The sequence below is a fragment of the Salvelinus fontinalis genome, chromosome 10, assembly GCF_029448725.1.
Source record: "Salvelinus fontinalis isolate EN_2023a chromosome 10, ASM2944872v1, whole genome shotgun sequence".
In the NCBI taxonomy this organism is placed as follows: Eukaryota; Metazoa; Chordata; class Actinopteri; order Salmoniformes; family Salmonidae; genus Salvelinus; species Salvelinus fontinalis.
This window is the reverse complement of record NC_074674.1, coordinates 7,829,732-7,853,268: the sequence shown is the minus strand read 5'-3', so window position 1 is coordinate 7,853,268 and position 23,537 is coordinate 7,829,732. Positions and strand designations below refer to the sequence as shown.

The following is a 23,537-nucleotide window of genomic DNA, read 5'->3' as shown; positions in this document are numbered from 1 at the left end:
AGACAGTCAGAGGACTGAGAAGGATGCAGAATGGCAGCTCCAACTACAACATTTGAAGATGTGACGGACTCCCTTCTGTCAGCTAGCAATATTGCGAAGGTCGGGGATACAGTCAACTTCTACAACACCTGGGCAGACAACTATGATCAGGTAGTGAAATGATTCTAATTCATGTACTCTTATTGTACAGACTTCTTATTGATGACTGCTTACTGTGATCACTATGGCTTTTAAAATGAACCTCTTTGGCTGACAAGGTCAATTGTAAACAAGCAATTGTGTGTATAACCGAAACATACTACATGTGGGCTGTTGACTGTATATTCAATAACAGGATCATGCATTTCTGGACTTTTACAGGCCGAGTAGTGTCTGCAAAATGCCTGTCCTGTTTCCATAGTGACGGGGAGACAGCTATGGTTCTGGACTTGGCCTGTGGTACCGGAATGGTCGCAACACTGGTAAAACGCAAAACCACACTCACTATGTTAGAACAGGAGGAGGGTGATTGACATCACCTCAATTCAAACATATCTTCTTCCCACTAGCGGAATAACTTGTATTGCAGCTTTGAAGTGAGTGAGGACGTCTGTGATTTTGTGTCTGCCTGATACTCAGCTGAAGAGAATGGGCTTCAGGCATTTTGTGGGCGTTGACTGGAGCAAAGGCATGCTGAAACTGGCCAATAAAACGGGGCTCTACCAGGACCTCAAGCAATGCATGCTGGGAGACTAACCACTTCATAACCAAGCTGGTACCACAGAACTTTGAACTTTATATAATTTATAATATTGATCATGATCAGCTAAAATCTTTGAATTGAAACAGTGGCACACAGAGAAGGAAGGGAGCTTCCCTGATGTGCCCTTTCATTATATTCCTCTCTCATCCTCTTGTCACATGCTTTTCCCACTCAGAAGTGAGAGCTATGGAATTTTCCTTCCAAATGATCCTATTCACTTTTCAAAGGGGCATTCTGCAGTTGCTAAATTTTTTGAATTCAGTCAGAAGAGCATGTCCTCTGGCAGTGAGGCCTCTCCTTACTGCTTCTTCAAACATCTTTCAGTACCTTCTCTCATCATCCTCCTGCCATTCTCTGGGCCACAGGCAACTTTAGGGTTGCTGTGGTCTCGCAGGATCTTGACTCTCTCACTCTCTCATTTCTCTCTCTTTCGTTACTCTCTCTCTTTCATTTCTCTTTAATTTCTCTCTCTCGTTCCTCTCTCTCGACCACTCCCGGCAGGTGTGTTTGATGTGGAGGTGATCGTCTGAGCTATGGCTCATGGTTAGGCACCTGTGAGTGTCGTCTGAGAGCTGTGTGAGGCCCTTAAACAAGTCAAATTTATTTATATAGCCCTTCTTACATCAGCTGATATCTCAAAGTGCTGTACAGAAACCCAGCCTAAAACCCCAAACAGCAAGCAATTCAGGAAAAACTCCCTAGAAAGGCCAAAACCTAGGAAGAAACCTAGAGAGGAACCAGGCTATGAGGGGTGGCCAGTCCTCTTCTGGCTGTGGCTGGTGGAGATTATAACAGAACATGGCTAAGATGTTCAAATGTTCATAAATGACCAGCATGGTCAAATAATAATAATCACAGTAGTTGTCGAGGATGCAGCAAGTCAGCACCTCAGGAGTAATTGTTAGTTGGCTTTTCATAGCCGATCATTAAGAGTATCTCTCTGGCCCCGGACAGGGCCAAACAGGAAGGATATAACCCCACCCACTTTGCCAAAGCACAGCCCCCACACCACTAGAGGGATATCTTCAACCACCAACTTACCATCCTGAGACAAGGCCGAGTATAGCCCACAAAGATCTCCGCCACGGCACAACCCAAGGGGGTGCGCCAACCTAGGTGAGATTCCTCATTATACTTTACTCATTCTTCTGATTTGTACTGTAGGCTTTATGCTGGAGCTAAATAGACAGATGGAACAATGCCAGTAGAAATCAAAAGAAAACTCACGTCTCTCTCGTTACGTTGTGTTGGCAACGGTCATCAAAATTGTTAAAAGGTTTTAAAAACAATTATAGTAAATACAACGGTTGGACAATGTATGAAGATACTCCAAACTTTAAGAATTGTTTAAATCCATCAGACATTGAGTGAATTATTGCACATAAAACACGTGATCCCTCTGTCTTCCGTCTGTCTTTCATAAATACTCGCTATAACATGGAGATATGGCCGTGTGGGAACACTAAACCCTAATCCTGTGTATCAATTGAACCTTTTGATTAAAAAAAAAACAATGTTTTTCTCGCTGATATGAAAGATAAGGTCCTTGTGCTTCCACAACCGTGCCGCAAGCGATGCGTGTTAATGTTCAGGCCGAGCGTCGGTGATCTAAACAGAACTCCCCCGTACAGAAGACGCCTTCGTCCAATGACTCTTATGTATAATGTGATGGAACTCAGAGTCACGATCAAGGGCTAGGACAGATAATGAATTGAGTTCAGTGATTTAGCGGAGAATTCAGCTTTTCAATGTATTGTCAAATGCAAATGTTTCTTAGAATGCACTCATGTACAGTATTGTCTAATGGTATCATTTTTTTTTTTTTTTATGGTTTAAGGTCGCTCCTACCAGGTGGCGTGGCGAGAATCTGTCTCCTCACCACGCGCTCTCACCACTGGTGTCCCCCAGGGCTCTGTTCTAGGCCCTCTCCTATTCTCGCTATACACCAAGTCACTTGGCTCTGTCATAACCTCACATGGTCTCTCCTATCATTGCTATGCAGACGACACACAATTAATCTTCTCCTTTCCCCCTTCTGATGACCAGGTGGCGAATCGCATCTCTGCATGTCTGGCAGACATATCAGTGTGGATGACGGATCACCACCTCAAGCTGAACCTCGACAAGACGGAGCTGCTCTTCCTCCCGGGGAAGGACTGCCCGTTCCATGATCTCGCCATCACGGTTGACAACTCCATTGTGTCCTCCTCCCAGAGCGATAAGAACATTGGCGTGATCCTGGACAACACCCTGTCGTTCTCAACTAACATCAAGGCGGTGGCCGTTCCTGTAGGTTCATGCTCTACAACATCCGCAGAGTACGACCCTGCCTCACACAGGAAGCGGCGCAGGTCCTAATCCAGGCACTTGTCATCTCCCGTCTGGATTACTGCAACTCGCTGTTGGCTGGGCTCCCTGCCTGTGCCATTAAACCCCTACAACTCATCCAGAACGCCGCAGCCCGTCTGGTGTTCAACCTTCCCAAGTTCTCTCACGTCACCCCGCTCCTCCGCTCTCTCCACTGGCTTCCAGTTGAAGCTCGCATCCGCTACAAGACCATGGTGCTTGCCTACGGAGCTGTGAGGGGAACGGCACCTCAGTACCTTCAGGCTCTGATCAGGCCCTACACCCAAACAAGGGCACTGCCTTTCATCCACCTCTGGCCTGCTCGCCTCCCTACCACTGAGGAAGTACAGTTCCCGCTCAGCCCAGTCAAAACTGTTCGCTGCTCTGGCACCCCAATGGTGGAACAAACTCCCTCACGACGCCAGGACAGCGGAGTCAATCACCACCTTCCGGAGACACCTGAAACCCCACCTCTTCAAGGAATACCTAGGATAGGATAAAGCAATCCTTCTGCGCCCCCCCCCCCCCCCCTTAAAAGATTTAGATGCACTATTGTAAAGTGGCTGTTCCACTGGATGTCATAAGGTGAATGCACCAATTTGTAAGTCGCTCTGGATAAGAGCGTCTGCTAAATGACTTAAATGTAAAATGTAAATGTAAAATAAAGAAAATGTTGCTTAATTTGCATAAATACACTAGGTGTAAGTTAACATAAAGGGAGGAACAAGGCTGTAACCCCTGAAAAACATGCTCTTTGTTGGCCTGTCTGTGCTGTCTAGACTGCCTCTTTAATTACTGCTGTTACTTTCTGTTGCACAATTCAACAAGTGTGTCAATAGCAGGATACTCTCAGATGATTTGCCTTTATTTAATCAGGGAGTCACCATGGAGACCAAAGTCACTTTTAAGATACAATATGGAACAAATAAAATATAGCACAACACATATTGAACATATATATTTTTTTCTTCTAAATGTCTGGTAATTTATTAAAAAACTAAAACAGAATTACCTTATTTACATACAGTTCCAGTCAAAAGTTTGGACACACCTACTCATTCCAGGGTTTTTCTTTATTTTTTACTTTCTCCTACATTGTAGAAAAATAGTGAAGACATCCCAACTATGAAATAACACATATGGAATCATGTAGTAACCAAAAATGTGTTATATAAAATATATTTTGATTTGTTTTTGAGATTCTTCAAAGTAGCCACCCTTTGGCTTAATGACAGCTTTGCACACTCTTGGCATTGGAAGTAGGGCTCGTTCACCTAAGCACCGATTGTGATTACAGCATTCCCAAGAGTCGAGATCAGATATACAGTAGAAATATACTGTGCAGACATCAAGATCTTCTGAATGTCCAGATGAAAAACCATCAGAAGATCTGACATTCTTGTCTCATGGCCTGATTACCACCTAACCTGGGCTGCGTCAGAATGGGCGTACTCCTTATTTAGTATGTCACGCCATGGGGACGAATTGTAAAACTCACTATATACTGTATATTCTGTGTCACTGCCGTCTCTTTCCTGCCAAGTCATGCAGCGTGATCACTCGATGGCCTGTGGAGTACAGAGGTTGAGCCTGATTTTTTTGGGGGGGTCTGGTGATGGCAGTCTTCTGCATTTTGAGTTGTTCGGACATCAAGGACCACCATACCTGGGAAGTCACACGTGTTGATGGCAACATTGTCAAAGCACGGAGCTCTTGGAAGACCTGTGAAAGCCGAAAGCTCTGAAGAACTGAAGTGTCAAGAGCATGATCCTGACTCCTTTGAGAAGCTTCCATCATATTTGCGCAATGCTCAACACTTGATCAATAGAGCTATATCATTGTAGGCGGAAGTTGCATATTGTTTGGAATATGTGCATTAGCTGAAGCCCACATAATTCAAGAAGAAAACATTGCTCTTACTACTGTAATCCATTTCATGCTCTCTGGACTGTGTCCTCAATGCTTCCAGCTGGGCGGCCAATGGCCTCTCAAACAACCAGCATGAGCTGTCAGTGGCTGATGGTCAGATGTGGGAGTTCGGGAACTGTCTCTACATTGGCTGGGTGGCTGCAATCTCACTTGTCCTGGGAGGGGCATGCTGGTTAATATGCCACTTTGGACTTTAATCTTACATCTATTAAAGCATGCTTCGATTCGTTTTAATTATGTTCAGTCTATTAACAGTAAAATACATGTTGTCGGTGATGTAAACCTGCCAAGTACCGCAATACCTCGGAAGTCAAATGGGTTCATGGCAACATTGTCAAAGCACGGAGCTTTTGGAAGACCTCTGGAATAGAAAGCTCCGGAGAACTTTGTACAGAATGTGTTTTTGAGAAAGATTAGATTTGTACTACTTTGGTAACAGTTAATGTACTATCCAGCAAATCAGTTAAATACTTCACCAAAACCCTATTTATTTTTCTCTGAGTTTCAATTAGTTAGATTGCTTCATGTATTTTAGCCTCTTATATTGATATATAATTTATCAAATATGGAGTACTTGTTTTTAATTTCCTTCCATCAATTCCAATAGTTTGCGGCAGTTACTTTTTGTCAGTTTAAAATCTACCCAGTCTGTCAGATGGTTCTTATTCATAAATGTAACAACACTGCAAAAAACATTTTTTAAATCATCAATGTTATTAGATTTAAATCATATGGTGTTGCTTTAAGTCATCTCTTCTGTCCTTTTATTTCTGGTTAAAATGTAAAACAAGTAGCTGAATGTCATAACATTACTCTGGTGCACTATGTTTGAATTCATTTGCAGTTAAGTGTCTTTCCAATTTTACGTTGTTAATGTTTGAAAATGTATCTCATCTCTCAAAAGACCACAACAACAACATGTTTTAAAGTCTACATCAGATAAGTGAATACAGTTGATACTGTACATTCATAGAGGACATATTTTATCTTATCTAACACCATTCATACAGAGTTATACCATATCATACCTTCTTTTTACAGGTTCAATTTGAAAGGGGTAGGGGTGGCTAAAATATATATATTTTTTTTACCCCTTCTGACTAGGATGGCAAAAATCCGGTAACTTTCCTAAAACGCCCAGGTTTTCCAAATATCCTGGTTGGAGGGTTCCGGGTTTCCTGCTTATTCCCTCTTGATATCAGGAATCCACTACACAGGATCTCTGGAAAACATGGGAATTTTGAGAAAGTGAATTTTGCAACACTACCTTTTGACACTGAAATCCTAACTCTATGAAGGGGTAGCTCACCCAAATGAACGTTTGTCAATGAAGGGGTAGCTCACCCAGATGAATGTTTGTCAATGAAGGGGTAGCTCACCCAAATGAATGTTTGTCAATGAAGGGGTAGCTCACCCAAATGAATGTTTGTCAATGAAGGGGTAGCTCACCCAAATGAATGTTTGTCAATGAAGGGGTAGCTCACCCAAATGAATGTTTGTCAATGAAGGGGTAGCTCACCCAAATGAATGTTTGTCAATGAAGGGGTAGCTCACCCAAATGAATGTTTGTCAATGAAGGGGTAGCTCACCCAAATGAATGTTTGTCAATGAAGGGGTAGCTCACCCAAATGAATGTTTGTCAATGAAGGGGTAGCTCACCCAAATGAATGTTTGTCAATGAAGGGGTAGCTCACCCAAATGAATGTTTGTCAATGAAGGGGTAGCTCACCCAAATGAATGTTTGTCAATGAAGGGGTAGCTCACCCAAATGAATGTTTGTCAATGAAGGGGTAGCTCACCCAAATGAATGTTTGTCAATGAAGGGGTAGCTCACCCAAATGAATGTTTGTCAATGAAGGGGTAGCTCACCCAAATTAATGTTTGTCAATGAAGGGGTAGCTCACCCAAATGAATGTTTGTCAATGAAGGGGTAGCTCACCCAAATGAATGTTTGTCAATGAAGGGGTAGCTCACCCAAATGAACGTTTGTCAATGAAGGGGTAGCTCACCCAAATGAACGTTTGTCAATGAAGGGGTAGCTCACCCAAATGAATGTTTGTCAATGAAGGGGTAGCTCACCCAAATGAACATTTGTCAATGAAGGGGTAGCTCACCCAAATGAATGTTTGTCAATGAAGGGGTAGCTCACCCAAATGAACGTTTGTCAATGAAGGGGTAGCTCACCCAAATGAACGTTTGTCAATGAAGGGGTAGCTCACCCAAATGAACGTTTGTCAATGAAGTGGTAGTTCACCCAAATGAACGTTTGTCAATGAAGGGGTAGCTCACCCAAATGAATGTTTGTCAATGAAGGGGTAGCTCACCCAGATGAATGTTTGTCAATGAAGGGGTAGCTCACCCAAATGAATGTTTGTCAATGAAGGGGTAGCTCACCCAAATGAACGTTTGTCAATGAAGGGGTAGCTCACCCAAATGAACGTTTGTCAATGAAGGGGTAGCTCACCCAAATGAATGTTTGTCAATGAAGGGGTAGCTCACCCAAATGAACGTTTGTCAATGAAGGGGTAGCTCACCCAAATGAACGTTTGTCAATGAAGGGGTAGCTCACCCAAATGAATGTTTGTCAATGAAGGGGTAGCTCACCCAAATGAACGTTTGTCAATGAAGGGGTAGCTCACCCAAATGAACGTTTGTCAATGAAGGGGTAGCTCACCCAGATGAATGTTTGTCAATGAAGGGGTAGCTCACCCAAATGAATGTTTGTCAATGAAGGGGTAGCTCACCCAGATGACTAAATGACTTGTTTCCTTACCTTGAAAGCAATATATGGACCAGGTGAGACCACAAGTGGTTCCAAACATTTATTAATATTGTACATTCAGTCCTTGGGGCCTGAGGGTTTTCTCCTGCTCATTAATATATACCCTTTAAGTCAATGAGAGTTACCGTGTTCATGTACAAACCCATCCAGACACCAGAGGGAGCTCAAACCTGCATTGTCATCCTATTTTGGCAAAACAGAGCTTGTGTTTGTTACATTCTTAGTAGGCTAGAAGCATGTAGGCCGACAGTACATTTGATCCCCGCCTCGTGGTAGAGATATACTTGTTCAGGGTAAACAGGAAAACATCCCTATTTTAATAAACAAAACCCAGACGTCACATGTCCATGATCTGGTGAAACTCACATTTGAATCCTTCACGAACATCATGGTGTGTATCGCAAAGTGCACCCTATTCCCTATGAGCCCTGGTCAAAAGTAGTGCACTGCATAGGCAATAGGATGCCATTCAGGACATAGCATTTTATCGCTCCCCAACACAATGCAAACCATTGGTGTGAGCTCAGCCTCAACTCACTCTCTGTCAAACTGGTTTGTTCCGGCTGGGGCTTTCCATAGCGTAGCTGGTCACATACTAATTCATATTGAACTGATTCTGCGTTTTGCACGTGGAAGAGGAAATGGTATTTTAAATGTGTCAACATGAAGCTATGAAACAAACTGCAGAAGCAAGAAGCTTCATATAAACACTAATCAATAGTCTTACTGTATATGTCTGGTCATTGTTAAAGGGACTGAAAACATATTCACATCAAGGGAAGTAGACTTTTCTTTACATACATTATTACAGCAACAAAACATAGAAAAGCTTTTACATGTCACAAACAAACCCAACTAATAAAAAGAAAACCTAACTTTCAGTGCCAGTTATATCCTTCATCAAATATTAAAATGTCTAATATCACTTTTTACACACAAAACAAGTAAACAAGTACACACAGGCATAGTTAATGTCCATATTGTCCATAAACCATGCTGTGTGTGTGTGTGTGGTCTCAGAGATAGGTCTTAGTTGGGTTTAAGGATTCATCCTCACTGGGTTGAGACTTGTCTGCTAAACTCTCCTGAGACTCCAGTCTTTTCAACTGAGACTTTGTAGACGGTGCCTTACTCCCCCCAGACCCCGGCCTGTAGTCCTGCTCTACCACACCTAGCCCGTCCTCCTCCCAGAGAGGCCTGGTTTTCACCACTCCCCAGGGCTGAGACTTGGCAGATGCTGCCTGGCTGCTGTGAGACCTGGTAAAGGCCATTTTGTCGTTGGCCTGGGACTTTGTGGATGGTCCCCTGCTGTGCTGGGAGGCTGCTGCCTGGCTGGAGGCGGCTCTGTTGGAAGAGCGAACCACCAGGTAGCGAACAGAGGGGCTCTTATCCTCGTCGTGGGCCCTGAGGGGGCAGGAGGAGCTGATGAACAGCCCCCCTCCCAGGATGAGAAGGATGGATGCCCCCCAGCCGATGTATAGACACGCCCCGATCTCCCTCCGCTGGGCATCGGTGGTGGAGCTGTAGAACCCCTGCACCACCGCCCCAGCAGCCCACGAAGTGGGGATCAGGCACAGCACCCCCGTGGCGATCAACACCGCGCCCGCTGTCACGGCAACCCGTTCTTTGACCCCGCCCCCTTGCTCGTCCAGAAACCGAGTGCACTTCCCCCCGACGAAGGCCAGTAGGAGCCCGGCAGCGCCCGTGGCGATGGCGAGGACGGTGAGCGCTCTGGCGGCTTGGAGGTCGGAGGACAGGGCCAGGAGGGAGTCGTATGGTTTACACTGCATCTGGCCCGTGCTCTCGACCACGCAGCTCATCCAGATACCCTCCCAGATGGTCTGAGACGTGATGATGGTGGCTCCAATGAAGGCCGTGACCCTCCACATGGGCAGGATACAGGTCAGGATGACCCCCACCCAGCCCAGCAGGCTCAGGGCGCTGCCCAGCATCTGGATCCCCAGAGAGACCATGTTAGAGGGGGCAGAGGAGAGAACACACTGTCTCTCTAGCTGCTTGCTGGTTGTTGTCAGTCAGAGTCCTTAGAAAGTCTGACGTTCGCACGCCTCTGTCTCACAGTCCCTATCTACTCTATTGGCACTCCCTTTGGATTGTTCAGGGTCTGTGAGTCCTGAACTGAAACATTCTTTAGTCACTTCCCGTTTCCTCCAGTCTCTCAGTCCTTTAAATGGTTGGCAGTGTCTTTTTTTTCAGCTGACCCTTCTTCAGTTTCAGCCTCTTCTCTCCCTCCGCTAAGCTGCTGTTATGTATAGTAGGTCACCAGAGATGACAGAGATCCCAGATTGCTGCCTTGCCCACCTGTTACAGGCATCTGTTCCTGCGTACAGTTCCTACCTGCCTACCTCTGGGTGTATCAGTGTCTCTATACCTGTTCTGCTACACCTGCCTCTCTTCCCGTCCCTCTCTTTACCTCTCTCTCTCTACCTCTCTATTTTCTCTCTTTTTCTCCCTCCTCCTCTATCAGTCTTTCCCTCCTCTTCCTCCCTCCCTCCTCTGAAACGCTCTCTCTGTGAATGGTGGCGTCAGTATTGTCTTCTCTGTCTCCTGAGTATCCACCTGGGTGACAGTGAGCAGGTGTATATACCACACCTCCCTCTGGGGGGGGGGGGGGGGGGGGGGGGGGGGGATATGAGATATATGCCTGTGACATCATCTTCTAGCCCAGCAGGGCCACGTTCAGTTGAAAAACCATCTCGAACGTTGCAAATAGAAATTCAATGAATAGAGCCGACGTTATTCCTTATTCAACATGTCAGAGAGACATGTTTGTTCTACATAGCCAATTTCTATCTGAACGTTCCAAAAAGTTGCATCCTGCTGAACTCGCCCCAGGTTCTTCTCTGGGCAATTAGGGCGGGGCATGATGCAAAGCATTATGGGTCGTGGAACATGATGGAAGTTTAACAAATGATTTAGACTAAGATAGTACTTTATTCAGGCAATGTTCCTTAGTTGATGCCCTCATGAATATCTTACGTAACATTTCAGATTTTGCCAGACTTTTGATTTCTTCATTTGGGTTTAATTTGATAACAATTATTACAATATGTGAGGGACAGATAGAATTTGTGTCAGATTTTGCACGTGTTGTATGTGTGGTGTGTGTGTGTGTTTGAAGGGACACATTGAGCAGAGTGTGACAGAGGGAGGAGGGATGTGACAGGAGAGGAGAGATGTGACGTGACGGAGGAGGGATTAGTGTAACAGGATCGGCTGAAAGAAAAAGCTTTTTGTTCAAACAAAAAAAACGGCATCTAGAAAAAACTGTTTGTAACTATACTCCCCCACTCCCAGACTTCAGAAACACTTCCCTTTCTTGTGGAGTTGTGAAGGAGGCTTTGTGTGGCCAAGGGGTGTTTCAGGTTCCATGCTGTCAGTTATGAGATTAGAAAGGACCATAGAGACTGGTGCTGTGAATTACTATAATTTAAAGTGTTATGGTGCAAATAATCTGATTGCTGCTGATGGTGATTCAGACAGTATGTCTGGTTTTTAAAACTGCACTGTGGAACTTTTTGGGCGACCTGACCAAATTCACATAGAAATGTGAGTTAAAGATATGTCACTCATTGAAAGCAAGTCTAAGAAGCGCTATATAGATCTGTTTCTATGTGCGCTATTTCTATGCTTCCCTTAAGTTTATTTTTTGCATCTTTTACTTTCAGTTTTGCACACCAGCTTCAAACACCTGAAAATACAAGATTTAGATTGTACAACTATTCTCTACACTATGTACTGCTTGTTTTGTCACATAACTGGAAATTGCACCTTTAAGTGTGTGTGTGTGTGCGTGCGTGCTCTTATCTGGTAAATCTATGTTGTTGACACTGAAAACAGTATCCTGCTTGTTGCCAGTGTAATGCAAGGGACAGATGGAAATGCAAGCTGTGTAGAGTGTCATGTGAGGGGGGAGGGGCTGGTCCAACTCAAGGTGTCAAAATAAAAAATGCACCCCCCCCAAAGTTAAACATTATCACATGACACTCCCTGTGTACTGTAAAATACATTGAACACAAAATAAAGTTAATGAGCACAAATAACAACTGTAGTGACCCTGTGTTTATAAATGTTGATATTGACTTTGCCACTAAAGCATGCTTTTCAAATCAAACCAAATGTTATTTGTCACATACATATGTTTAGTAGATGTTATTGCGGGTGTAGCAAAATGCTTGTAGGACTAAGTTGCTTAGGAGCAAGAAGCAGAGCTGCCCTATCTGTCGACACCATCTTGACAGTTTCTTGCATGCTTTTGTGGCATAGTCGATGCCACGCAGGGCTACGGGCCAGAAGGTTGAGGGTTCGTTGACCACCACAGACGAGCGCACTTTCCCTGCCTGTTTTCAGTTAGGGGGAAATCAGATTTTCAACATTTTGATGCCATATTTATAATTATATAAAATATATGAAACAGATTTTCCACCAACAGGTTTCTGTGCCAATACACCACACAACCAATAAACAAATTATACAGACTTTGAGCACTTCAATATCATGGTTTGCGTTAACAACACCATAATAATAAACTATGTCAATGTCGACAAACAGAAAACACATCCCTCCCTTCTATAGGGATGGCCCCGGCCCACCGCGTACCCCCGACGCCCGGTCCATCGCGTTTCCCCCGACGCCCGGTCCATCGCGTTTCCCCCGACGCCCGGTCCATCGCGTACCCCCCGACGCCCTGCCCACCGCGTACCCCCCGACGCCCGGTCCATCGCGTTTCCCCCGACGCCCGGCCCACCGCGTACCCCCGACGCCCGGTCCACCGCGTACCCCCGACGCCCGGTCCACCGCGTACCCCCGACGCCCGGTCCATCGCGTTTCCCCCGATGCCCGGTCCATCGCGTACCCTCCGACGCCCTGCCCACCGCGTACCCCCGACGCCCGGTCCATCGCGTACCCCCGACGCCCGGTCCACCGCGTACCCCCGACGCCCGGTCCATCGCGTACCCCCGACGCCCGGTCCATCGCGTACCCCCGACGCCCGGTCCATCGCGTACCCCCGACACCCGGTCCATCGCGTACCCCCGGCGCCCGGTCCACCGCGTCCCCCTGGCGCCTGGTCCACCACGTGTTATCCAACTGTTATGTCGATATAGGACTCGTTTTACTGTGGGTGAAGATAATTTTGTACCCGTTTCCTCCAGCATCTTCACAAGGTCCTTTGCTGTTCTTGGATTGATTTGCACTTTTCGCACCAAAGTAAGTTCATCTTTAGGAGACAGAAAGCGTCTCCTTCCTGAGTGGCATGACGGCTGTGTGGTCCCATGGTGTTTATACTTGCGTACTATTGTTTGTACAGATGAATGTTGTACCTTCTGGCGTTTGGAAATTGCTCCCAAGGATGAACCAGACTTGTGGAGGTCTTCAATTGTTATTCTGAGGTCTTGGTTGATTTCTTTTGATTTTCCCATGATGTCAAGCAAAGAGGCACTGAGATTGAAGGTAGGCCTTGAAATACATCCACAAGTACACCTCTAATTGACTCAAATTATGTCAATTAGCCTATCAGAAGCTTCTAAAGCCATGACATCATTTTCTGGAATGTTCCAAGCTGTTTAAAGGCACAGTCAACCTTGTGTATGTAAACCACTGACCCACTGGAATTGTGATACAGTGAATTATGAGTGAAATAATCTGTCTGTAAACAATTGTTGGAAAAATGACTTGTGTCATGCACAAAGTAGATGTCCTAACCGACTTGCCGAAACTATAATTTGTTAACAAGACATTTGTGGAGTGGTTGAAAAACGAGTTTTAATGACTCCACCCTAAGTGTATGTAAACTTCCGACTTCAACTGTTTTTTGTTTTTATAATCTTGCTAAAATGTCTAAAAACCTGTTTTTGCTTTGTCATCATGGGGTATTTTGTGTAGATTGCTGAGGAAAATAAATAATTTAATACATTTTAAATTAGGGTTGTAACCTAACAAAATGTGGAAAATGGAAGGGGTCTGAATACAATTCGAATGTACTGTATCTCCTTTAATACAAGCAAACCGACAAAAATCATCAACATACTGAACCAAAATACTCCCTCCAGGAGTAACAAAAGAAGAGAAGAGAAAAGAAGAAAGCATGATCTAAATCAATTACTGAAAAACAACTACCTGGAGGCATCTGGGATAAAATGGTAACAGTGTTAGGCACCAGGGGTAATCTAGCATGTACACTACGTCTACTATTCTTAGGTCTTGCACAAAATGATCATCACCAGATGGTTTTCTAACAGGTAAAATTGGTGTGTTATAGGGCGAATTCGGGCAGGGAACCAGTGCACTTCTTTTGCACTATGAATGGTAATGATACCCTTTTCAGCTTCTTTGACTAGAAGGTACTGAGCTTTGTAAAGTCTGTTGGTGCTTTTTGGAATAACCACAATTGGCGCAGCTCCTTTCATGCATACAATGTCAGTCCTTGGTTTAGCCCACGGTTCTTCAGGTAGAGTACCATTCAAAAGTTTGGACACACCTACTCATTCATGGTTTTTCTTTATTTTTGCTGTTTTCTACATTGTAGAATAATAGTGAAGACATCCAAACTATGAAATAACGCATATGGATTCATGTAGTAGTCAAAAAAGTGTTAAATACATCAAAATATATTTTATAGAATATAAATAGAGAATGCCAAACGTGTACCAAGCGGTCATCAATGCAAAGGGTGGATATTTTGAAGAATCTCGAATATAAAATATATTTTGATTTGTTTAACACTTTATGACTGGTACTGTATATATATTTTTGAAAACTATATTTCCACTTTTACATTATGGGGTATTGTGTCTAGGCCAGCGAAAAAATCAATCTCAACTTAATAAGTCAAGGGGTGTGAATACTTTCTGAAGGCACTGTTTAGATTTTTTCTGGTCTGAATCGACCAAATATGTACCTGTTTGGGGGCGGAGTTCATTACAATAATACCCAGCATGCATTACAAGTGTTTATTTTAACGGTTACATTTTGGTCATTCAGCAGATGCTCATATCCAGAGCGACTTAGTCAGTGCATTCAACTAAGGTAGATGAACAACAACATATCACAGTCATAGCGAGAAATAAAGAACTATGTAACCATTACCGAGAATGTTATTGTAGTTAAAGTGGTTTGTTGGTTTATGCAATTGTTTGGGCAACATTAAGCATAATTTCTTCCAGTAGTAATGGGCATTCCTTTTTGGTGAGCTTAGCTGAACGAGCCTGCTCTTTAAAAAATGTGTTTAGCATCAAACAGTTTGTGATAGTTTGACTATGATTGGTGTTAAAACAATTCTAATAATTGTTTAAATGAAATCATGCTCTACCTTAAAACTTCTTAAGGCTAGGGGACAGTATTTTGACGTCCAGATGAAAAGCATGCCCAAAGTAAACTGCCTATTACTCAGGTCCACAAGCTAGGATATGCATATAATTGGTAGATTTGGATAGAACACGCTCTAAAGTTTCTAAAACTGTTAAAATATGTATGTGAGTATAACAGAACTGATTTGGCAGGCAAAACCCTGAGGACAAACCATCCAGGGGGAAAAGAATTGAGGTCATAGGATTTTCCAATGGCTTTCAATGGGAAACCCTATTTATTAGGAACCTGGTTGCAGTTCCTATGGCTTCCACTAGATGTCAACAGTCTTTAGAAATTGGTCTATGTTTTTCTTTTGAGAAATTAAGAAGTACTGCTGTTCTTTGTACGTGTCACTCTGAAGGTCCCTAGTCTTTTGTTGCACGTGAACAGGAGCGCACTCCATGTTATTTTTCTTCGGTATTGGAAACAGATTATCCCGTCTTAAATTTTATCGATCATTTACATTTTGGGATACTTGAGGTTGGATTAGGAACGTTGTTTGAAATGTTTGGACCAAGTTTACAGGTAAATTATTAGATACTTTGTAGTAATGGTGGGCGAGTTGGAACCGGTGTATTTCTGAATCAAACGCGACAAATAAATTGACATTTTGGGGTTATAAAGAAGGAATTTATCGAACAAAACGACCATTCATTGTGTCACTGAGACATTTGGGATTGCAAAAAGAAGAAGATCTTCAAAGGTAAGGCATTTATTATATCGTTATTTCTGACTTTTGTGTCGCACAAGCCTGGTTGAAAAATGATTTTCATGTGTTTGTATGCGGGGCGCTGTCCTCAGATAATAGGATGGTGTTTTTTTGCCGTAAAGCCTTTTTGAAATTTGACACTAGGGCTGGATTAACAAGGAGTTAACCTCACTTGGGTATGTGGGACGTCGTCAACAGCCAGTGAAACTGCAGGGCGCCAAATTCAAATACAGAAACACTCCTTATAAAAATTCAGAAAACAAAACATATTTTACATAGGTTTAAAGATTAACTTCCTGTGAATCCAACCACGGTGTCAGATTTTAAAAAGGCTTTACGGCGAAAGCATACCTTACGATTATTTGAGAACATAGCCCAGCAGACAAATCATTACAAACAGTAACCAGCCAAGTAGAAGAGTTACACAAGTCAGAAATAGAGATAAAATTAATCCCTTACCTTTGATGATCTTCATATGGTTGCACTCATTCATTTACTCAATAAATGTTCCTTTTGTTCGATAAAGTCTCTTTATATCAAAAAAAAAACCTGTTTTGTTCGCATGTTTTCTTCAGTAATCCACAGGCCCAAACGCAGTCAAAACAGGCAGACAAAAAGTCCAAATTCTCTCCGTAAAGTTCAAAGAAACATGTCAAACGATGTTAATATTCAACCCTCAGGTCGTTTTTAGCGTAAATAATCGATAATATTTCAACCGGACAATAACGTCGTCAATATAAAAGGTAAACAAAGGCACACTCTCGGTCGGGCGCATGAAAAAGCTCTGTGACACTTTAGGGTCCACTCATTCAGACTGCTCTTACTTCCTAATTTTTCAGAATACAAGCCTGAAACAATTTCTAAAGACTGTTGACATCTAGTGGAAGGCATAGGAACTGCAATTTGAGTCCTAAGTCAATGGATACTGTAATGGCATTGAATAGAAAACTACAAAACCAAAAATAAAACTACTTCCTGAATGGATTTTTCTCAGGTTTTCGCCTGCCAAATCAGTTCTGTTATACTCACAGACACTATTTTAAGAGTTTTGGAAACTTTAGAGTGTTTTCTATCCAAATCTTATATGCATATTATATCTTCTGGGCCCGGGTAGCAGGCAGTTTAATTTGGGCATGCTATTCATCCAAAATTCTGAATGCTGCCCCCTACCCTAGTGAAGTTAAGCTTTATTTTGATGTATTACACTTATATTTTCGTGAATGTTGAATATTGATATTTCTGTAGTTTGAATTTGGCGCTCTGCAATTTCACTGGATGTTGTCAAATCTATCCCGTTAACGGGATTGGCGCGTTAAGAGATCACTATTAACCACAATGTATTTAAAAATGCATTGGTTTGTTATGAAAAAGAATGCTATTTTAAAAAAAATAACATTTGTATTTAAAGTATAACTTTTTAATGTATTACAACAAAGTGCATATAAATGTAACAATTCAAAACGAATACAATCTGAACAGCATAATAGAATATTGCACCATATCAAAGAAAAATAAATAACAATGTGCAAACTGCAGCATCCCACTTAAAACATTAAACTGGTCTCTCTTTTCTCTCTCTTCTTTATTGCCATGTTATAACCAGCAGCACACAGCAATGCTGACCATATTTTGCGAGAGATTTGGAGAGATGAGAGATTTGGATTCAGAAATGCAAGCTGCCTCACTTTCGAGGGGCTGATGCGGTTTCTTCTCTCAGTAATTATTTGTCCCGTTTTCGAGGAGACCCTCTCAGAGGGTAGGGATGTGGCCGCTATGCAGAGTCTCCCTGTCATGACTTTAGTAAGCCGTGGGTAGACAGAGGCCTTGTTATTCCACCAGCTCAGAGGATCTGCAGCGGCTCCTCCAAATAGGATCGGACCTCCATTATGGCATCTGCTGAGGGATTCCTTCGTGCTGCATCCCCAGTTGCTCTCTCGTCAAACAGCAACCAAACAGCAGATGTTTGTGGCACTACTGCTGGTGCTTCTGCTCCATCTGATCCCTCTTCTTCATGTTGCCCTGGTGCCTGAGCCAGCTGACTGCTGGGGCTGCCCCTCCTTGCTGCTGAGGTTATTCTTTGAAGAGCCTCATCAATCGCTCTGGCATCACTGAAGGCTAACTTCTTAAACCTGGGGTCAAGTATTCCACAGCTGCTTTCACTTTGTCCACAGTGGGCTTCATCACCTTCAGAGCATCTCTTACAATCAGGTTGATTGTGTGGGCAAGACGTGGATGATGGGTCCATTTTAACATTTTCATGGCTTTGGTTATGTTAGCTGCTAACACAACAAACCATTTTTCCATCTACTTGCCACTCTCAACAGTTCCTCTGCCAAGTTCTCTGAGGTGTGTCTGACGCTGAACTCAAAGCAGTCCAGAAGACAGCTAGACATCGACAAATCTTCAATGAAGTGACATGTAACCGACATGTAAGAAGTGGTTACCCTTGATGTCCTGCAGTCAGTGGTAAGGCAAACTGCAGTAGCTTTTTGGACTCTTTCCTGCACTGAAGCCTGTGTGTTCTCGTATAGTTGTGGAATAAGTGATTTTGAAAGGGTTTTCCTGCTTGGAATTGTGTACATTGGATTTAGACTATTGCTATAATTTCTAAAATCTCTGTCCTCCACAATCAAAAATGGCTGGAAATCGGTGGCAATCGTTTTAGCCAATGCAATATCAATTTGGACTTGTTTTGCTGCAGACATAGACTTTGGCATAAACTGGTCCATAGAGAACTGCGTTGCTGTGGGTCGTGGAGTAGACCTACTTGACTGAGTGGATACATCTCCACGTGTGGAGGTGCTGGCTCCACCACTATCACTAGCAGGCCCGCTAGTTTCTCGAAGCTCCGCTACAGCTAGCTTCACAGTTGGGTGCACAGTTCCCATATGCTGGTGTAGGTTGTGGGTAGAACCGGCTTTATATGAGATTTTGTTTTGGCAAATTCCACACTGTGCTCTAACATTGTCTACATTATTAAAATGCATCCAAATGCTTCTGTGCTTCCGACTCATTTCTCACTCATTTTCCAGCTGTTGTTTTCACAGCTGTCCTTCCTCTCTCTCCTCGGCTGCTAAGTGTGTGACTGTGAGTGAGTTGGCTCGAACCTCCCTCACGCATCTTTGGTTCATTGGTTGACACTGCGTGTCTGATTGACAGGAACAACAGGTGAGGCGAATGTGTGTGTACGAACGAATGAACGAATGTGTGTGCGCTTGAGCATTTATGCCTATATTATTTATTTATTTTATCATTCTTTGAATTAGTTCATTCTATTCATTTAAATATTTTTATTATTCATATCTTAATGTTGTCTTATCTTCAACGTCTGAAAAATATGTACTTTCAACGTAATTTAGCTTACTGGGATTGCTCTCTGGGATGTGCATGCCAGAATCTAGAGGAGGCTTTAATGTGTTTTTTCTCAGGGCTGCTAACACTGCTTGAAACCTCTTAACACGCATCTCTCTGTTTCTACATCTACTTCATCTCCCCCTCTCTGTTTCTACCTCTTCCTCTTCTTCATCTCCCCCTCTCTGTTTCTACCTCTTCCTCTTCTTCATCTCCCCCTCTCTGTTTCTACCTCTTCTTCATCTCCCCCTCTCTGTTTCTACCTCTTCTTCATCTCCCCCTCTCTGTTTCTACCTCTTCTTCATCTCCCCCTCTCTGTTTCTACCTCTTCTTCATCTCCCCCTCTCTGTTTCTACCTCTTCTTCATCTCCTCCTCTCTGTTTCTACCTCTTCCTCTTCTTCATCTCCCCCTCTCTGTTTCTACCTCTTCCTCTTCTTCATTTACATTTAAGTCATTTAGCAGACGCTCTTATCCAGAGCGACTTACAAATTCTAAAGTTCATACATATTCACCCTGGTCCCCCCGTGGGAATTGAACCCTGGTCCCCCCGTGGGAATTGAACCCACAACCCTGGCGTTGCAAGCGCCATGCTCTACCAACTGAGCCACACGGGACCACCTTCATCTCCCCCTCTCTGTTTCTACCTCTTCTTCTTCTTCATCTCCCCCTCTCTGTTTCTACCTCTTCCTCTTCTTCATCTCCCCCTCTCTGTTTCTACCTCTTCCTCTTCTTCATCTCCCCCTCTCTGTTTATACCTCTTCTTCTTCATCTCCCCCTCTCTGTTTATACCTCTTCCTCTTCTTCATCTCCCCCTCTCTGTTTCTACCTCTTCTTCATCTCCCCCTCTCTGTTTCTACCTCTTCTTCATCTCCCCCTCTCTGTTTCTACCTCTTCTTCATCTCCCCCTCTCTGTTTCTACCTCTTCCTCATCTCCCCCTCTCTGTTTATACCTCTTCCTCTTCTTCATCTCCCCCTCTCTGTTTCTACCTCTTCTTCATCTCCCCCTCTCTGTTTCTACCTCTTCTTCATCTCCCCCTCTCTGTTTCTACCTCTTCTTCATCTCCCCCTCTCTGTTTCTACCTCTTCCTCTTCTTCATCTCCCCCTCTCTGTTTATACCTCTTCTTCATCTCCCCCTCTCTGTTTATACCTCTTCTTCATCTCCCCCTCTCTGTTTATACCTCTTCTTCATCTCCCCCTCTCTGTTTATACCTCTTCCTCATCTCCCCCTCTCTGTTTATACCTCTTCCTCTTCTTCATCTCCCCCTCTCTGTTTATACCTCTTCCTCTTCTTCATCTCCCCCTCTCTGTTTATACCTCTTCCTCATCTCCCCCTCTCTGTTTATACCTCTTCTTCATCTCCCCCTCTCTGTTTATACGTCTTCCTCATCTCCCCCTCTCTGTTTATACCTCTTCCTCATCTCCCCCTCTCTGTTTATACCTCTTCCTCTTCTCCTCTCTGTTTATACCTCTTCCTCTTCTTCATCTCCCCCTCTCTGTTTATACTTCTTCCTCATCTCCCCCTCTCCGTTTATACCTCTTCTTCTTCCTCATCTCCCCCTCTCTGTTTATACCGCTTCCTCTTCTTCATCTCCCCCTCTCTGTTTCTACCTCTTCCTCTTCCTCATCTCCCCCTCTCTGTTTATACCTCTTCTTCTTCATCTCCCCCTCTCTGTTTATACGTCTTCCTCATCTCCCCCTCTGTTTATACCTCTTCCTCATCTCCCCCTCTCTGTTTATACCTCTTCCTCTTCTCCTCTCTGTTTATACCTCTTCCTCTTCTTCATCTCCCCCTCTCTGTTTATACTTCTTCCTCATCTCCCCCTCTCCGTTTATACCTCTTCTTCTTCCTCATCTCCCCCTCTCTGTTTATACCGCTTCCTCTTCTTCATCTCCCCCTCTCTGTTTCTACCTCTTCCTCTTCCTCATCTCCCCCTCTCTGTTTATACCTCTTCTTCTTCATCTCCCCCTCTCTGTTTATACCTCTTCTTCTTCATCTCCCCCTCTCTGTTTCTACCTCTTCCTCATCTCCCCCTCTCTGTTTCTACCTCTTCTTCATCTCCCCCTCTCTGTTTCTACCTCTTCTTCATCTCCCCCTCTCTGTTTCTACCTCTTCTTCATCTCCCCCTCTCTGTTTCTACCTCTTCTTCATCTCCCCCTCTCTGTTTCTACCTCTTCCTCTTCTTCATCTCCCCCTCTCTGTTTCTACCTCTTCCTCTTCGTCATCTCCCCCTCTCTGTTTCTACCTCTTTTCCCTCTCTCTGTGTGTTGATTTGTAGCATTCCCTCTGAAGTAGGCCACATTGTCACATCTCTTAGTAACATACCTGTTTGCACAGATTCCTTCATGCACACATATTTGAGTGCAGCACTGCCCAACAAGTTGTTTTGGGTGCGTCACAGTACACATACTTTTGGTGACACACATACATACACATTGTGTTCTTCCCCACAGGAAAACAAACAGTCATTGTGAGTTCAAGTTTAAAAAAGGATCCAACAATAATAGTCTGACTTTGAAATATAATTGTTTATTAAAACATTTACTTGGAATAATAGAATACTTAATATATCGGTTTTAAATATGTCTTAGGATGTGGATAATATAGAATAATATTAATAATAATATATGGTAGTACTGAGTGATTAAAAACAAAACAAATCCATGTGACAGTCAGAAGGCGACATACAAAAACAGAAAACAATATTAAGCAAACAGCAAATCCAACATTCCCTAATTCATGAACGTGCCAGTTGTTTATCAACGAACATTCTAGAAAGAGTCCAAAAACATGCTTTCAAATGAATAATAACAGTGTGTCCAAAAGTGAGTGGAATTCTGTTTTTACGATGTTTGTAGACTTGAGGCCATAGAAAAGGATTCCTCTACATTTGACTAAATGGGTTGCACAGTAACTGACACCACATTTTACACTAACTAAAAAAGTACATACTTTAGCCAACACACTGTCAACCCACTCATACATTGACGCTTATATTTATAGTCAAACATGACAGTAAAAGCAAAAAACTCCATCAGCAAATTCACACAAGAGAGAAACTTCATTACTGCAAAGAATGTGGCAAAAGCATCAGTAAAAACATTAAAACAGCACAGTGAACAACCTGGAGAGTCCCATGTTCAACACCACCACCTCCCAGTCCTCTCACCCAGGCAGGCTATCCATCCCCTCATCCCTTGGTGTTGGTCTGTGGTGGTCTGTGGTGTGTCTAACCCTCTAGACGTAGGCCCTGCTGCTGCCAGCCACGGAACTAGCAGCCTTGGAGTACTTGACATTGTGGTTTTCATCCTTGGGGGGGCAGGAGCAGCAGAGGAGCGCCCCGCCCAGGATCATCAGCCCTGCGGAGCCCCAGCCAATGTAGAGTGAGGCTCCCAGCTCCCTTCTCTGGGCCTCGACCAAAAGGGGGTTGTAGAAGTCTCGGATGATGGTGTTGGCTGACCAGCAGACAGGGACCAGAACCATAAGGGCAGCAATGAGGAAGACGACTCCGCTAGCGATGGCTACCTTGGCCTTGGAACTCTCGTTATCCACGAAGTTGGTGCACTTCCCGCCGGCGATGCCCAGCAGGATGGCGAACAGGCCGGCAATTATGGCAATTATGATCAGAGCCCTGGCGGCCTGCAGGTCCTGGGGCAAGGCCAGGAGGGAGTCGTAGACCTTACACTGCATCTGTCCCGTGCTCTGGGTCACACAGTTCATCCATAACCCTTCCCAGATGACCTGAGCGGTGACGATGTTGGCTCCGATGAAAGCTGTCACCTTCCACATGGGCAGAGCACAGATGATAATGCTTCCCAGCCAGCCGATGATGGCCAGGGCTGTGCCCAGCATCTGTAGCCCAGCCGACACCATCCTGATGGAGCCCTGGTAGAATGGATGGATAGAGTTGATGGAGGGAGGGAGAGAGAGAGACAGGAGAGTATAGTCTGAACAGGGTAGATGTTGACAATGAAGAACTCACCTACTCTACATCTATGACTTATAGGGTTTACCATGAAAAAGTGACGGAATAGGGAGGAGTTTTTTCATCTCTCTTTCTTTCTTTCTTTCTTTCTTTCTCTCTCTCTCTCTCAGCTACCAAGTGAAACTGGTTTCCTAAGGTATGTCACCTGACCCGAAACTCTCCTATTGTCTATACATCTATTTCTGTCCCAATCCCTGACCCCCGAAACTTCATGTTTGAAAATAAAACAATTCCTGACTTTTGTATTTAACATAATTATTTCAATAGAACATATTGAGTTGTTTTACATTGAAAGACACTGATCTAATTAGTAGTTTTGTTTATTTTG

The 23,537-nt window shown here is 43.8% G+C and overlaps 1 protein-coding gene across 1 annotated transcript; it reads right to left on the bottom strand.

The window, feature by feature from the left end:
• Positions 1-7,837: 7,837 nt before the first annotated feature.
• On the bottom strand, positions 7,838-23,219 carry LOC129863178 (uncharacterized). Its single transcript, XM_055935100.1, has 4 exons — positions 22,468-23,219; positions 12,417-12,905; positions 12,057-12,157; positions 7,838-9,833 (listed from the first exon to the last, which is right to left on the bottom strand). The coding sequence occupies exons 1-4, from the start codon at positions 23,095-23,097 to the stop codon at positions 8,816-8,818; spliced, it is 2,238 nt and encodes a 745-aa protein (XP_055791075.1). The 5' UTR covers positions 23,098-23,219; the 3' UTR covers positions 7,838-8,815.
• Between the last annotated feature and the right edge of the window lie 318 nt (positions 23,220-23,537).